We start from the raw sequence: 17835 nt of genomic DNA, 5'->3' as shown, positions 1-17835 counted from the left end.
GTTAACAATTATACAGAAGTTCTTCTCAGCTAAGAACTGTTCTATTAAGGTCAGATTTTCAATTTAAAGTCTCACTACACAATACAACAGTGCCATACCATAAGGAAACACACGAGTTAGCTAACTAATAATGGTTTTCTGTTAAAAAACCCCAAAACAACAACAAAACCAAACTAAAAACCACACACACAAAACCCCCAATTAAGAAACTGACCCAAACCCAACCATGAAACAGTAACTTTGAAAAGAGTTAAGTGTTCATTAGTCCTATATGCAATTTCACTTTTACATAAAAGGTTTTTTTTAATATTTGTCTTGAAAGTACATTTATAGTTTCCCCATACTCCTTCTTTGGTTAGCATTACGTATTTTACCCCAGGAAAAAGATCTGATGACTGGCTTCTGTGTTTACACACACACTTTAACAGCTTTATTCTCACAATTCCTACCATTTCAAGTTCAGTTTTGAAAAACAATAGTTCTCCTGTAACTGTTCTATATAAGCACTGTATAGTACATTAAAAGCTCAGAACAAGATATCAGTTATCACTTGTTAAAAACAAAAAAAAAACCAATCAATTTTTTAAAAAATCAATTAAGATGATAAAAGTTTAAGTGTTGCCTCTCTGGAGATCGTAATTTCTAACAGTCACATGCCATGCTTTCTGGACTTCCAAGCACTTTTAAGCTATTTAGCTACTAAAACCCCAGAAAAATTTAATAATTTTATGAAAACTGAGTGTCACTATGTTCATTTTTATCTTATTTCCTTTACTCCTAAGTAATGTTAAAAGAACCAGGAAATGGCTCCCTCCCAGAATAACTCCTTCCTCTCTATCCCAAAGCATCATCAAAAACCATCATGTAAGGGGGGGGGGGAAAAAAAATCACCCCCCTCAAAAAGAAAGAGAAGATTGATAGTTACTAAGGTAGCCATCTGCTCATGTTAATAATCTGTCTGCAAAATTATGTTAATAATTAATCTCACAGATCTCTCAATATTTCTTTTGAAATGACATATTAAAAGAAAGACTAATACAAAATTTATTACCATGGTGTATTACCAGGTGGCTTTACTATACTATCTACCTATTATCCAGTGTTTAGCTTCAACACACACCATCCTCCTCCCAACTCCCCAAACTATTTAATAGAGCTGCAGAGCTCTATTTAACAAGAGCTCCAGCAAACACTTAATATTGTGGGTTGAAGTTTTATTTTTTATAGGGCAGGGCTACTTATTGCTGAGTTTAAAATACTACTCTGAGTAACATAGGCAACTAAGCAAAAGGCACTTCAGGATGGACTGGGAGCTCCTGAAAGCGTGACATGAGGCTTTTACATTAGAGATCCTCCAAGAAATTCAGAGGAAACATTATAGTTAAAACTGGTATGGAAACCAACATATCAAATATTAAGGAAAACTGAGAATAGTATAAAAAAAATTCTAAACAACTTATCCATCCTTATGATTTCTGATAAATCTCCATACCCCTTTTCAGGACTTTTCAAATTCCTTTAGTAACTACAAATGGAGAGTATTTGTATTTAGCTTTTCTTTCTGATCATCTTTTGTATGAATACCTGATTATTAGAAATGGACAGCCTGAGGGGAGAGAGCTTCCTCTGTTTATTATCTGCAATTTTCATTTTGGTGGCTGCTCCCTCACAGTCCAATGTGATGTTCTGATTTTGAGTCTCTTTTTCTCTTGAAATATCTTTCTCCTTCTTGCCCTTTTTCCTTCTGGTTTCATATCCAGTGTTGATGTTTTCTGTAGGCTCCGAACGTCTGAGAACTGGACATTCAGGATTTTCTTTGAGGCAAGCACAATCCACTTTGTATTTACTAGAAGTAATTAAATGCAAGAAGGCATATTTTGATTAGGCTGTACAGCAATGAGACTTTTCAATACTAATTTACACAAGCAGGCACACTTCACATTAAATATTTGCTATTATGCAAGTTAACCATACAAAAAGCAGCTGACTCATTTTCACCAAGATATACAATACCACTGTAATTCAAAAAAACATATACTGGTTAACAGAATTTGGGGCTGTTTGCCACATGAAATTCCTTTAAATTTAAGGTTAGTATTTGCTTAAAAGATGGAAGACATCTAAAACCTTGGTATATCCTGGATGGAAATATAGCTACCACATTAAAGAGATCAAGATATGCATCAAAGGCACAATGTTCTTGCTTTACACAAAGACAGTAGACAATTCACAGAACAAGCACACCGGCAAGAATTCAGAGGCATTTTGTACAATTTTAAGTTCCACTTGGGTACGTAGGAATGTTATCCAAACACATTCAACTTACACAGGCTTCAGCTGCAGGTACTAAACACAATTACTACATACTTCTAAAAGGAGAAATAACCGCCCCAAAAAACGCCTACCAATCAGGCAGTTTGTCAGGTTGTCTTCATGTGAGGCATGTAGGAGTGTCTACAACACCTGACAGTGTAAGGTGACTTAAGCTCAACCAAACCCAAACTGATTAATACAAATAGTACTCTTTGGACATAAATACTTCAGGTCCAGAAGTAGTGAAGGCATGACCTCACAGCATCCAAGCTGAACTATGAGCAGACCACAGAAAAGCGCATTACCTTGGTGTAGCAAAACAACTGGACTGCTTCTGTACACAACCAAGTGCACATATAGAAATAAGCTCTCCATTGCCTCAGTTTCCAAGGTTAGTGTTAGCCTAGGGGTTCCTGCACTATGCACCTATACCCTAGAACATTTCCTACGAGCCAAGAGAAACCATTACTAGATCGTACCACTCAAAGGCCTTACTTTGCCATCAGATTTCAAAGTGTTTGAATAACAGTCCCTATGTACGTGAACAGAACTTAGTGAATTATTTCCTTTACCATTTCAAAACAATGCTTACAATGTCAACAGTTTATTAGAGCTTTCCCCAATTTATCAACCGAGCAGCAGTTATATTCAGGAAGACGTGTAACAGGTTATAGAATCTAAGGCACTAAGCATTCAGTGTATGTGAACATTCTTAATCATATATCAAACACAATTTATAACTAACTTCCACAGACACTGTCTTCCTGAAGTTATGCTACAGAGGCACTCTGCAATAAATAGGGCATTACTGTATAATTCTACATTTTCTTCCCTCTACTCTCCCCACACTATGGGACACCTACACACAATGAATTCTCATAGCACATCTTTATTCATATTCACCTAAATTTGCACGTTTTCCACATCATTTACAAGTAACTGCAACATTGCTGAAAACGGCAACAGATACGCAGTAAATACAAATACCAAAGAAACCCTGCCCACACACACACTGCTCATTGTAAATACAGTGCTTAAGGAGCTCTGTGTTACTAGAGCGTGCAAGAAAGCAAATGATGTAAGAACAAAGCCACTCTGAACTGCAATGCAGTAGATGTATTTTAGAACAGCATGCTCAAATACTTACCAATTTCCATAATCAAAATCAAATGCTATAGTAATCTCTGCTCCCTTTGGAATGTTATGGATGGAGTAAATATAAAGATGAATTGTTCCATCTTCAATTACGTGCCTCACCTACATTCAAGAGAACATAACTATATTATAATGAAATCATGAAGTACTTTGGGAAGTAGTTTTTGTTTTCGGGGGGGGGGGGGGGGGTGTTTGGTTGTTTGGGGGTTTTTTTAAGTGCCTGTATAGAAGTTACAGGGATTGCTCAAATTATCAGTCGGGACACTCAAGGAAAAGGAGACTTCTAAGTAAATAAAGCCTACTTTACCTTTACGTATATGCTCACCTCTGCATTTGGTGTACATGAACGCCTGATGAATCGAGCTTCATTTCCAAAAGTCCTTGCATCAACACACATTTCTAGCCCATGGAATTTGGAGTAAAACAAAACAAATGGGTATGGCCTGAAAAAGATGCAAGAAAACCAGGGATTTATAATTTTTAAACATGTTATGTATCACTTATTCTTCACATTAGTTAGTTTTGTAACATGATGTTTGGCATGCTACACCAAATTTGTGGGTTAATCCGAGAATGACATGTTTGTAATTTAAGCTTCAGGACTGTAACTGGTACATTCTCTAGTTCTCAGAATACTCAAAGTCAGAGTTACAGCCCTGAATATAATTCTTCTGCAAAGGATCTAAAGGGAGGAACAATAACATGGCAAGCACTTAATGTGGAAGAAAAAAGGTTAAGATTTTTCATCTTTCTTAAGCTTTTTCTATAGCACCACCTAGAAGGAAACTCAGGTAGAGATTTAGGTGCCTCAGAGTCATCCAAAAAAAATATTAACACCTCCACATTCCTGCCTAACATCTGCAGTATCACTAGCACCCAACCCTCCTCAAGAAAAGGGGCGTCTAAACACTTTGCTAATGTGTGCTTTAAGTTCTTCTATTACAAGTGTCAAGGAATCCCTCCATCTTTACTGAGCAAAACTTCTGCGTTTTATCTCCTCCAATAGTATTGCATGTCTGTACAGTTAATGCCAGCACTGAAACTGATCCACAGGAAGAAGCAGCAGCCATGCATAGCTCAGGAACTTAACCAACTAGAAAACTCCAGCAGCAAAATCTGCCCCCAGTTGACCTGTGTCCAATTCCATTCTCAGCCTGATGGGTTTAAAATCTAGTTCTCTCACAAAAGAGAACATCTTTGCCATTACCTTCTGAATTATTTTAGGATGGTAGAACCTGCCAATCTCTGGTTTAAGGTCACAACTACCCCACTGAGAATGCAGGATCCTGTAACCAGGGAAGAACAAAGAAAAACGAAACCAACTCCTGAACAGATCTGTAAGGATATCCGGAAGAGAAGGGGGAGACCAGATTCCAACTGCAATTATTTTAAATCACACAACATTAAAATGCAAGACACTGCTAGCAACCAAGACCCAGCTGTACTTAAGGCAAGAGTTTGGGAAAACAGCATTTTAATGGTTACCTTATTAAAATATTTGGAACAGACCTTTTAAAGAAATATCCATTAGCTTCGAATTGTTCTCTCAGCATGAACTTCCCTCTGTATTCAATAATAAGTGCATCAGGAGGCAAGTCTTTGGCGGCTTTTAAAATTTTCTTGTTTTTTTGAACATAACTCTATAAAGACAGAAGTTAATTTATGGAGTATCATTTTCAACTATTTTTCCATTATTGTTAACAGCAGATTATACTTTCACAACTACTAAACAATTCTGCATGAAAACACCCTCTTTTTTGTAATTAAACCTCCAGACTGATTTCGTCAAACTGCCCTGTTCCCCTGCCAACGGAACTAGTTATGAATTTAGATTCAAGGGATGCTTTAGCCCTAGTTCTCCAGCACATGCCTGAAAATCAAAAGACACTCATGTTCTCACAATTAAAGTACTACATCCCCTAGTGCACTTAACTCCCATCACTACCAGCATGAACTGCTGCATTGTTTCACATAACACTTTCAGAAGGCTTTAATTCCTTCAAACAAAAGAAAACATGCAGGCATAAAAGGACGTTCATGATTCATTCAAGGAAAAATAGATAGAAAAAACAACAATAGTAAAAAAAAGAATCCTGAGAGTTTCCAAATTTATTTTCATGTCTTTAGGTGGAAGGATGGCTTTTACTTAAAAACCAGTACATACCCTGACAATTAGTGAACTCACACCTCTCAAAACTGTCATCACCAATCAAAAAGGAAACGGCCTTTACATAGGCAAAAGGCTCTCTAAGCAGGGATATTCCTCTAAGGAGGGTGTCCCATACGCCATGATGGTCTTTGACGAAAAGAAGCAAAGATGCTTCCATTAATCTGCTACAGTAACTACTCCTTGAGATTTCTTCTACAAAATGCTAAGGTCTGTTACATGGCTCTGATTTGAAGCTGGTTAAGTAATTGATATTAAGGATAGGAAAAACACATCGCACAATTTCTTCATGAACTAGAAATTACAGGATCACATGAGTTTAAGAAAAAAGAAAATCAGTATCAAGTATGACCTACCACCAGAAATAGCCTTCATGAACAAGTAAATGAAATTCTATCCTGAGTACCTGAACATCCAGAACACTTACCACACCTTAAGAAAGATGTGAACAATTAACATGTTGATATACACAGCAGGAAAAAAAGATTCCAACTTTAATGCTTCTATCTATTCTAATCACTCCTGATACTCCTCACAGAGCAGAGAAACAACAGCAAAGTTTACTGTGTAATGTCCACCACAAAAGACAGTCTAAGGACAACTCAGTGTTCACACTCAGACTAACCTTAGCTATTTTTATAAGAGCTGATATGGAAGTGTGAACATAACCAGGGGTGACACAGGATGTATAAAAATCAATTACAAATACTGAAAAAGCTGTTAAAACTCTAATGCTTAGATCTGGTGAGACAAGATACAGAAAATGAATGTGAAGTTGTGTCACATGTATGCCCTCCTGCCCCCCCCCCCCCCCTTTTTTTTTTTCCTTTCAGGCTTCTAAACAGTTATCTTTGTCATGGCACGAAACCAGCATGCAGTAACACAACATGGCACAGCTCATTACCTCTACTGGAGGCTTGAAAATCAGATTGCTGGTGCTGACATCTTTTTTGTCATTTCCATTGCCTAATCTCAGAGCTATTTTTTGTGCCTCCCTCTGGACACCCTCACTGTACTGGTTATTATTTGCTTCTTCATAACGATCCATCCACGCCTTGATTTTAGTTTCCCATCCGAAGTTTGAACTGTCAGTAGGATCAATCTCTGGAGCAGAGCCCTAGAAATTAAAAGTGGTCAGATATTACAAGGTAAGAAAAAGATACTAAAATTTAAAAACCCCCAAGTCTACAACAAGACACATAACGAAGGGCAAAGGTGTGCCATGGGTTCAAGGTTTGGGTTTTTTTTTAAAAAGTCTGGTATAAAATTCTGCATTACTCACAAGCACTGAGTTGAATTCAGTAGCATTACATTTGTCCTTTTAGGAATTGCATCATTTCATAAATACTGCCCAAATTCAGGAATACAATCCCCCTTTCAATATGGATTCTAGCTTTTAGTGGGATGAGAATGGAAACTGACATTGCTTCCTCCCACAGCTGCACTGCATCATGAATCTAGGAGGGCTGGAGTTGGAGGGCCAGATCTCCCTGCCTACTCAACTTTCCTGAACATATGCAAAAGAACTCTAGCTTCCATTCTGTAATAAACAGATCTGATTTTACCCTTTCAACTTCACATCTTACTAAACTTTACTAATCTTACACCTACTACATTAAGGTTGTGACTCTAGTGTTACAGGCTTTGCACAGATCATTTTTCTCCCCTTATCTGGTCCTCACTAAACAATTTTCTTCTGCGGTGCTTCAGATCCTTCCACTTTTAAAGAAAGTGCCATTGTACCTCCAAGACCTCACAAGCAGCAGCCAGGCTGCAGCCAACCAATGCTCCTTACGGACAGCAGCAGCCAACCAACGCTCCCTTTTCTAGCCACCTGAGCAGAGACACTATTAAACATTAATAAAACAGCAAGCAGTTCAGCAATTCAATTTACCTGTTCAGATTTCTTTTGTTCATCAAGAGAACCATACACACAAACAACATTTTAAAAAGTGTGATGCTAAGAAAACCATGAAAAAAAACAATGGAACCTTACAAGCACCATATTCAAAAAGCACAGAATAGATTTTCTTCCCCAATTGTGTCTTCACTATTTGCAAGTCACATCTTATAAAGCTGAAATGTAAATTGTGTCCCGCTTGTTTCTATATATCCTAAGGATGAATAAACTATGGGAGATACCTAGTTTCAAACCATGCATATTTTTATCTCACAGACAATTTAAGGACTGCTATAACACTTAAATATTACAAAGCAGACATCCCCAACGTGATTCCTTAAACTATGCCAGCACTAGTGAGTAGAGTCCCACCAGATGAATACATGGAGGTATGACAGAGCAGAACCGCTAGTTTAGCTTTGAAATGCAATATAGCCACTTCGTTCTTTTGCTGCTTAGAGCTATGAAAGGCTGAAGCTACCAAGTTCAAATGAGATGTGCACTCAAATTTACTCCCTTGCATAGCAAAACCAAGCCCTAATTCCTCCACTGGCTCTTGAAAACCAAGCATTCCCAGAATAAAAATTTACACTATACTATTTCAGTTAGCTTCCCAGGACATAAAGATGTAGTGCTCATACCTTAATTTAAAATTACTATAATGTGTATGTAGTACATTTCTTATCGAGAGTATTTTAGTGCTTAATGTGTAGCCCCAACTGCACTCTTGATGCTTCGTGTTATTTAAGTAAGGTACAATTAAGGTTTAAAACAAAACCCAAACAAAATCATGTTACCTTTACTCGTGAAGATTTCCTGGATCCTTCTCGAAATGCCTGAAACAAAATTAAGTATTTATTTTCTTTGGAGGACATGCAAAGATCTCTTAAGTAATTCAAAATCTATTAATGTATTAACAGCTTTTCAATGTGGACCTTTTCAATAAAACATGGAAGGCAACAACAGAACAAACTACATTGAAATCCCAAGGCGGCAACAGGTTACATCTCACAACACATGTTCTAAAAAGCAATTCAGCATTCTAAGCTAAGGACACGCTGGATGTCAGAGCTAGTCATCCAGGTACCACTACCTTTCTCCCATGTTACAGTATCACTCTAGAATTTCAGAACTCAAGGCAAAGAAACTAAAAAGATACTTACAGAACACCCCATGCCCATCACATAAACCTGTAAATTGCCCACTCACGATTTATGGAAAGAGGGGAAGGGGAAGCAGGTGTCACAGACATCCCGTAACATTAACTTCTGAAGAAAGTTTGTAATTCTACAACAGAATCTTAATTCTTTCAAACATCTCACACAATGTTGGGAGGTAACAGAAGAATGTGATGGTAAATTTACATTCAGAACTATTCATTCAAAGGAAACGTTTTAGTCAAGATTTCCAAAGAGATATCAATAACTAATTCTGACCTAAATTTTAAGTTATCATCCAAGCCAGTGAAACTGAACTGCAGAAAGGAACTGGTTAAGTTTAGGAAATCCCATGCACTTTACTTCTTCAATGTATTTATCTTCACATGTGTTACACTATACTATTTAGCTATAGGTGTAAATAATGTCAATATCCTTTTTACTCAAGTAGTTCAGTAGCTAACTTTCTGACAGTACAGTTCCACACAATTTCAACTCAAATAAATCGGCATGAAGTCACATCAGGACAACTGACAGCAAGTATTTCTGAACCTAAAAGAACCCCAACTGAAAATTTTCAGACAGAGAATCCTTCTTTGGGTACCCAAAGCTTGCTCTGCCCAATCTGTAACTATACCTAGTGGTCCAGTAAACACAACTCCTCCTTACAAATTCTGCCTCAGTTCTAAAATTGAACTTTCATGGCTAGTACACATTAACTTGAATTAAGAGCAAGGGTGCGGGGAAGAGATAGGGAGGACTGTATCATTTACCGCGGAGCATTACATTTCAAGCTAAACCCAGGTAGTAAAACATTATTAGTAACAATAGCCTGATTTTTAAAACCAGTGTCTCTTGGTAAGAGATGTCACATAGCTATAATCTGTAACAGAGTTATAAAAGGAGAAATTACATTCACTTACTTTTTTACATTTTGCTATGTTCTGTTCTTTCTCTCCACTTTTTTTCCTTTTCTTATCATTGACTTTTGTAACTCTTGTAGGAGTTAAAGTAATTGTAGTTGGTGTATGTTGAAAAGCAGTATACAGTTCCACAGGAACCTCATCACCACTCTCTGTTGCGCTGGTATCCCCATCTTTAAAACAAAGAACATCCTGTAAACAATCAAATACTGCAGAAAGAACATTCACTAGTTACTCTACGCCTGCTTTTAAAATATAAAAATGCATACTGACAAACGCTTCAAGCACTCACATGCAAAATTCACCCACAGTTGCAACAGCATGAAAATGAATGACCAATGAGAAGCTGGTAATTAACAGACGTTTGTTTGTAACGCCAAATAAGTAAAAGATACCAGATTAATTCCTTCCAAAGAATGGAATTACATTATCATATTCAATTATAAAAAAAATTAGAATCAGAACAAAAATGGTTAAAAAAATTAACTCATTCATTTATATATAGCTTTTACTTGTAATATAGCTTTAGAATTCTTTCAGATGACTGTATTCTAGATGGGATTAAAATTAATGACTGCCCAGCATTTCTTGTAAAGCCCTATTAATCAGTCACATGTAAGTCATAATCAACTATTTCAGCTGCAATTCTCAGCATCAAGTGCCTTTTTCAGGGTAAATATGTCAGTTTAGCCAAAAGCCTTCTCTTCTCAAAATCCCATAGCAGTAACATTCCGCTACTCAGGGAAGAGAAATGTGAAGTTTATTTTGTTAAAACAAGATCATACACAAACTGACAAGACATTTTTTCTTTGTGCTGTGCACCCACAGACCTAAAAGCCAAAGCCTGAAATTTAGCATACATCAGCATTTATGTCAGACAAATACATTTCCTGACCTGGAACAGGATTACCCTAGTTCTGTCAAGACAAAAGGCTGTGAAGTATGAGGATGATTGGAAGAGAGATGGTGCGCACAGACAGGAAACTGCTGTTCACATGTCCTCAGTACAGGCTTCTTGGATTTTAGCAGCTTTTCCAAATATTCTGCCTTCAGTAAATACATTTTACACTAAGCAAGACTTTTTCTGAAACTGCATAAAAGCAGGCTTTACAAATACTTCATATGAGAGCAGAGAAAGCATTCCTTCTCTGCTCAGAAGGATGTTGCCTTAATCAGTGCACTCGAGCCCTAATTCTTGAAACCTTCTTTACTAAATAAAGAACTCCAGCTACTGGTTACTCTGGATTTTCCTTGCTCACAACATTCCTTAACAGGATTCTTCTGTGCATAGTAACCAATCCAATTTTACCATCTTGGTTGTTCTTTTGAACAATTTATTAGGTATATAATTATACTTAATATATTAGGAACCAATGATGTTTTCTGGAAGTGTTTATCTCTGCTGGGACTATTTTCTGAACTAGCATTAAAAGAACCACATAGAAAGAAGAAATGTCTAATCAAAGAAGAACGAAGAGCAGAATAACTAATGACCGAGAAATGCACACCCAAGGCCCTCTTGAAATTGTCAGTGTTTGTAGTACATACACTAGTGCCTACAGAACCATTATGTCACAGCAAAACACCACCACCCCCCAACACAGTCTTCCTTAGGGAAGCAACATTTCAAAATTGTTGTCTACACTGTGTCCTAACTTACTGTAAAGAATAATTACATAAACTGAACATATAATTACAGAGTTGTTTTGAGACACTCCTTCCTAACCTACATAACCTGCTTTCACTGTAAAGAGCCTCAGTAGAGCACACTAAGGGAAGATTTTGCGTCTTGGAAGGCAAGATACAAACTCTACAAATTTCATAAGAAGTTATGGGCCCAGACTCATTTCCCCATAAGCAGCAAGTGATTTCATCAGCACCAATTTCAAGACCAGACAGCTTGAAGAAACATACTTGAACAAGTTACACATGTAGATCCTGTATCTTTAGAACAAAATAAACACCACACCACACACACACACCCCGCAACAAAATAAAAAAAACGAAGGCCAAAAGATCCAGGATACTGCTGAATAGGGGCTTAACAAAGGTGCTCACTCCACTGAATCACAGCAAGTAATCCAATGCACAGTAAGCCGCAACAGAATTACACCTTCATCCCAGAACAAAAAAACAAAACAAAAAACAACAAAACCAACACCACCACATAAAACCACAGGCCCCAAAACAACAGGCTATAAATGCTGCCAGGAAAAAAGGTGATGTGGTTACGCATAAAAGCGTAAGACTTTAACAAAATTTTGTATTGTGAAAAGTTCACTTAAAAGCCCTTTTCTTGAGGCAAACCAACTGATCTACTTCTTGCTTCCCACTGTTTACATTTGGATGCAACATGGCTAAAACAGCTATCTTTAGAAATCTTAACAATAAAAACTATTACACCATAAAGTACACTCATATCTAAGTGAAAAGCCCCACTATACATAAACGTAAAGAAAAAAAAACCATACATATATACACACACTCCTACTCATCAAAAACCAACCAAATAGTCTAATCTTACCTTTAATCAAACACCTGTAACTTATTGCTAAGTAAGTTACAAGTAACATTCTGCAGCTGTTGAATACTTAAAAACATTGAACAGATACATTGAAACAGATGCCACTTTTGCTTTTCCTATTTGGAATCATTATGAAAATTAGCCAGTTCTACTAGTGTCTCAGGGTAGACAGTCCATACTCAGAATTACTTTAAGTCTGGTTGAAACATATAGTATCAGTCAACATACAAGAAGTGCATTTAAGCCAAGTAAGTGTACTGGCTAAATAAAAACAAACAAAATTAATAAATAAATCATAAATAAATATAATAAAAATTAAAAAAAATAAAAATTAAGTAGAGATATAAGCATACATTCATTTGACATTATGTATTATAAATCACAGTAATTATACTGCACCAGCTAAGTCTTAAGACTAAATTTTTAAATTTTTTTTTACTCTGTTTTGATACTTAAGATTTACCATTTGGTATCTCTTTTCCTACTGAATGCATAGAACAGATTTAAAAGACTGATCATTAGGATTAAGGAGGGCTGAACACTAACTTCAAAGGTAAAATCTCTTCAGCTCCTGCTAAGATTTTGACTATCTCTTCCTTTAAGTTTATAGTAAATAACCACATAGTGTGGCTACAAATCCTAAGAGATGACTTAAATAGCTCGGGTCATCAAATTCCCCTATCCTGGATGTAAATTCAGGTTCATCCTCACAATACATCACACCGCTTAGCAAACTCATGAACTCCAAATGCATTATAAATGTACTTGTTCTATTATTTTAATAGAATCAGCAAAAATAAATTCCAACATTCCGAAAAAAAAAATAATCTGTATTATATACCCGGTCAACAAAAACTTTACAATGTTAAGTCTGGTTTTGTTGAAACAAAACAAAAATTATCATGGTTTTCTAAGTCAGTCATTAATGCCTTTAAAGGACTTAATGCAGCTTAGCAGTGATTAGCAGAAAGCACTGACTGCACCGAGAAGCGCTATTAAGCCACACACGCTTCTAGGCCACATCATACTTCAGAACCTTCTGAAGGCATATGAAGTAGGCAGCAGGACCTTATCTACATCTTTTTTTAAAAAGAAATCTTAATGCACACACTCTTGCACATACCCCAGTATTTCAAAGACATGATCTGAAAGTAAAGCATGTTAAATTTAGGAGGATGACTTCCTCCCAAATTATGACTTTTTAAGAGCTTGAAAGCACCACCTGTCAATCAGGAAACCAACAACACATTTTCGTATCATAATCACTTAGGTTGGAAAGACCTTTGAGACCATCAAGTCCAACTGTTAACCCAGCACTGCCAAGTCCACCACTAAACCCTGTCCCTAAGCACTACATCTACTTGTATTTTAAACATCCCCAAGCATGGTGATTCCACCACCTCCCTGGGCAGCCCATTCCAATGCTTCACCACCCTTTCAGTGAAGAAAAGTTTCCTAATATCCAGTCTAAACCTCCCCGGCGCAGCTTGAGGCCATTTCCTCCTGTCCTGTCACTTGTTATCTGGGAGAAAAGACCGACCCCCACCTGCCTACAGCCTCCTGTCAGGGAGCTGCAGAGAGCAGTAAGGTCCCTCCTGAGCCCCCTCCTCTCCAGGCTGAACAGCCCCAGTTCCCTCAGCCGCTCCTCACAAGACTTGTGCTCCAGACCCTTCCCCAGCTTCACTGTCCTTCTCTGGACACGCTCCAGCACCTCAACATCCCTCTTGTAGTGAGGTCCAAAAAGGGAACAGAATATTTGAGGTATGGCCTCACTAGTGCTGAGTACAGGGGGACGGTCACTTCCCTTGTCCTACTGGCCACACTGTTTCTGATAGAAGCTAGGATGCTGTTGGCCTTCTCGGCCACCTGGGCACACTACTGGACAGAACTCCTGACAAGTCAGGCCAGCTGGGTTTTGACATTCTACAAACAGCAGGAGAGCTAATTTCATAAAATATAGAGACTGAAAATAAGTACTTCCAATACACATTTCATCTAGTTATCAAAAGCCAAAAAAAATCTCAAAACATCATGCAATTGTATTATCCAAGGTTAGCAATTTTTGTCAAACAAACCCAAAACCATACAAATATACACCCCTAAATCTAGAGCAAACCAGTAAGAATCAGGATTCCCTCTCAAAACTATGACAGATTGTTTTAAATCTCAATTATGTAATTTTTAGAGACAGGAATATCACCTGCAATGGAGTCATTTTAAGAGATTAGTATAAGGAAATGAGTAGTCTACACTATGAAAGAATAAAAATTACAGAGCCGTGAAATATTTTTTTCTTCCACCTTATCTTCAGTAGCTTACTCAAAGGAGTCTTGTTATTATAAAGTTTCATAATAATGAATGTGGCTTTTAACAATGTTCAAACAGATTGAAGATTGAATTATTCCACTATGATAAGAAAAAAGGCAGTAGTGGCAACTAGCAAAACTCATTGGACTGCAATGGTTCTGATATAATGTTATCTTAGTAACAATAAAGTCGATAAAAAAAATCAGTTGATTTACTGAACCTTATCTACTGAAGACTATCAAAATTGCAGGAACCATGTACACACTTAAATCTATAGTTGATGTAATTTTAGAAACGTTACTAAGGAAAAATCTTTGAACTTTGCTCACCTGACATATTTTCCCTTTTCCTTCGTTGCAACAGCACTGCCCTTTCTTTATCCAAACTCCTGAAATTAGAAAAGAGATTTTATTCCATTCCTCACACTTACACATCAATGTCTAAGTATTAAAACAGACCTTTTCATAGTTACCATTTTCCATTGACTATTACAGAACAAAACCAGCTGCATGTTTAGATACTTAGAAAAACATCAGTTGTGCACTGTTCCATTCTATTTTAATGCAAAGCACAGGCATACAAGTATCCAAATCACTTCAAATGTAATGAAAACTTGATAGCACAGAAGACTGACAGTCCGCAGATTACAGATAAGCAGGCATTAAACCATTTTCCTGCAGATTCTTCTACACAATTGTCACAATACGTTACAAATACTCTACAACAAGGTCCAAACTATTGTCAAAAATAAAAAATTAATTTATTGGTAATTAAAATATTCTGCACATGTCTTTATTCACTGTTTAATTAACAATCTGTAATGTAAGTAACAAGTAGCACTTTATGTCACAGGACAACGATGATGTCAGGTATTATATACCTACCACACAGTCAGAACAAAATGCCTTCCTTGTCATGTCATGACTAAGTTTGAGGGCAGGCATACAAATACATACTCCTTTCGGAGCAAGAAATCCTTGAAGTGAGCTCTGCAGCATATTGGAATGGGGCCATAAAAACAAAAGACACTGAAAACTACTGGTAGGGCAGCTGACCTGAAAACACCACTGTTAAGGGTTCTCAGTGTATGACAGCCATGAAACAAAATATGGAATGGCCTGTCTATGTATCAGTCTGCCTGAGAAAAGATCCAGGAATCACCGCTGTTTTGCTGAGTGCTGCCTCACGAGGTGAAACAATGACTACTGTGAACAAGGGAAAGGTAAGATCACCTCCATCGAAAAGTTAAGCTTTTCCCTGTCGATTGTTCCAGTACCTCCCCTTTTTATAGTCTCTAGTTATTTAGAGTTCAAAATCAACCAAACTACTCACCTTGGTTGACAACGTTCACACAGATATATGTCAGGAATATGCTGCCTGTCAATCCCCATACAGTCAATGTGCTGCCAGACGCTTCAAAAAATAAAACCAAAACCTTTTAATTTTCAGTACAATTTTTAAAATCATGTGCATAATACAGACACACACACACACACAAAGAGTGCGAGACAGTCTTTTTTTTCATCATGATCTTTACTCAGATTTAATACTGCCTAAAACTACATCTCAATCACTGTCTTCGCCACCACTCTGCTAGCTGATTTTCTATTCCACTGATCACTGTAATTCCAATCTTGTTGCTGTCTCCCGGTGTCTCTCTGCTTCTTTAGACTCATTTCCCTCTTGGAAATTTTTCTCTAACACTGGAAATAAAAAATGGCAAATTATCACAATAGAGAACAAGATCGAGACAAATACCCTCAGCAACAAGACTTATGCTTTACATTGTAACAGGAGCGTTGTTTTTAAACAAAAGGATTCAATTTCCTTTTATAAATATATGCATAAAATACTATTTTTATTTTTCTATATGAAAATATATACAAATATATGTTTTTATTTACTTGTATGTTTTGACAGAACATATAAACATATGGATTGTATACACACACCCCACATGACTGGTAGCACTGCCACGCAGCATAGGAAGAGCTTTAACTGGTTCCCACAATCTGGGAAGGGAGGGTGCTTGCTGGACTGAAAGCTAACCGAGGACAGTAGTTTCTGCTCATTCCCACATTGCTAGAAGGAACTGGGATGCAGAAATCATTATCTTCCCACTTGTGAATTTATCACAACTCTCTTTAACTCCTCACAAAGAATCTCTTCTTCAAAATAAGCAGACCCTACCCAAGTGCTTATTGTTACTCATTATTGATGGTCCTTGATTCTGATAACATTTTCCCTCATTTTGAAGCTTATTTATTAAGATGTTCTTTCAGCAATGGAGCTACAAGCAAGCTTGTTACGTAAGCAGATGGAATCATGCAGCTCAAATTACTGTTTTAATTACCTCTAACAACCATTTTAGAAATACACAACGATCTAAAATTCAGCAGCATTTGTTAAACACATTGAATGTAAAAATACAGGTTAATACTGAGTAAAGTCCAGAAACATAAGACTTGTTCCCAAGTCAATTTTTCCAAGTCCGATAGCACCTGCTTACTTTACTATGACAAGCAGGTGCTTAAGCATGAACACAGAAGTTTAAACATTTAACTTCAGCTTCTCCAGTAAGAATCTAGGTTAGTCCTTCCATAGTTAATACAATTCTTAAAATTCTTATGTTATAAAAATTAAAAATCTATGTCCTTTGAATTATCAGAAAGATCATGCACAGAGAAACCAGTATGTGAGAAATTTCTTTCAGGTTATTTTGCATCCTGCAAGTTACTTGATTTACATATACATAACTTACAAAGATGCTCTGCTACTCAGTATATGCAGATTAAAAACCAATCCCTAGGCCTTTATTTTACCATACTAACAAATAACTTGGACAAAATACCAAAGTGATCTCCTTTTTAAGGGAGGAAAAAGATACTCTTATTAAACAACAAGGCACAAGTCGAGGCACGAACCAATTAACACAAGTAGTCAAGGCAGACTGGAAACAAGTATAAAACACTCACTGGCCTTAACCAACCAACCAACAAGCCATACAACCTTCAAACACTGCTTTGATGGAAGGAAACTTCCTATGACTCAACATAATTAAAACACCATTTAATTACATTTCCTTTCAATGCAGCTTTAACTTTTAAGTAATTTTTACCTTTTAAATTATTTTAGTATTCGTTACCTGCATTTGTCACAACAGATCATATATCCATCATCATGTGTAAAGCCACAAATGCATCTGGTAATATCAGTTCCATAGCTTCCATCCTCTGACGTACTGATGGTAGTAGCACTGGAGGTTTCATCAAAGTTGGGAGTGGTAAATATGCCTACTTCATTCTTGCTTATAAGCACTGATGGAGGAGGAGAAGCTGGAGGCGTTGGAGGAGGCCGAGCACCATAGTTATGGTCCTAGATGTTTGTTG

General features: G+C 36.9%; 1 protein-coding gene across 1 annotated transcript in view; it reads right to left on the bottom strand.

The window, feature by feature from the left end:
• The window catches only part of KMT2E (lysine methyltransferase 2E (inactive)), a 62339-nt gene that overhangs the window by 18380 nt on the left and 26124 nt on the right, over window positions 1-17835 (bottom strand). The window contains 10 exon segments of the mRNA XM_040593996.1: window positions 1585-1846; window positions 3461-3570; window positions 3794-3911; window positions 4978-5108; window positions 6540-6752; window positions 8333-8371; window positions 9616-9788; window positions 14776-14834; window positions 15779-15859; window positions 17592-17821. Of these exon segments, the coding sequence (XP_040449930.1) occupies window positions 1585-1846; window positions 3461-3570; window positions 3794-3911; window positions 4978-5108; window positions 6540-6752; window positions 8333-8371; window positions 9616-9788; window positions 14776-14834; window positions 15779-15859; window positions 17592-17821 (1416 nt within the window).

Source organism: Falco naumanni, chromosome 5, assembly GCF_017639655.2.
Source record: "Falco naumanni isolate bFalNau1 chromosome 5, bFalNau1.pat, whole genome shotgun sequence".
Lineage (NCBI taxonomy): Eukaryota > Metazoa > Chordata > Aves > Falconiformes > Falconidae > Falco > Falco naumanni.
This window is presented reverse-complemented; position numbering and strand designations above follow the sequence as displayed.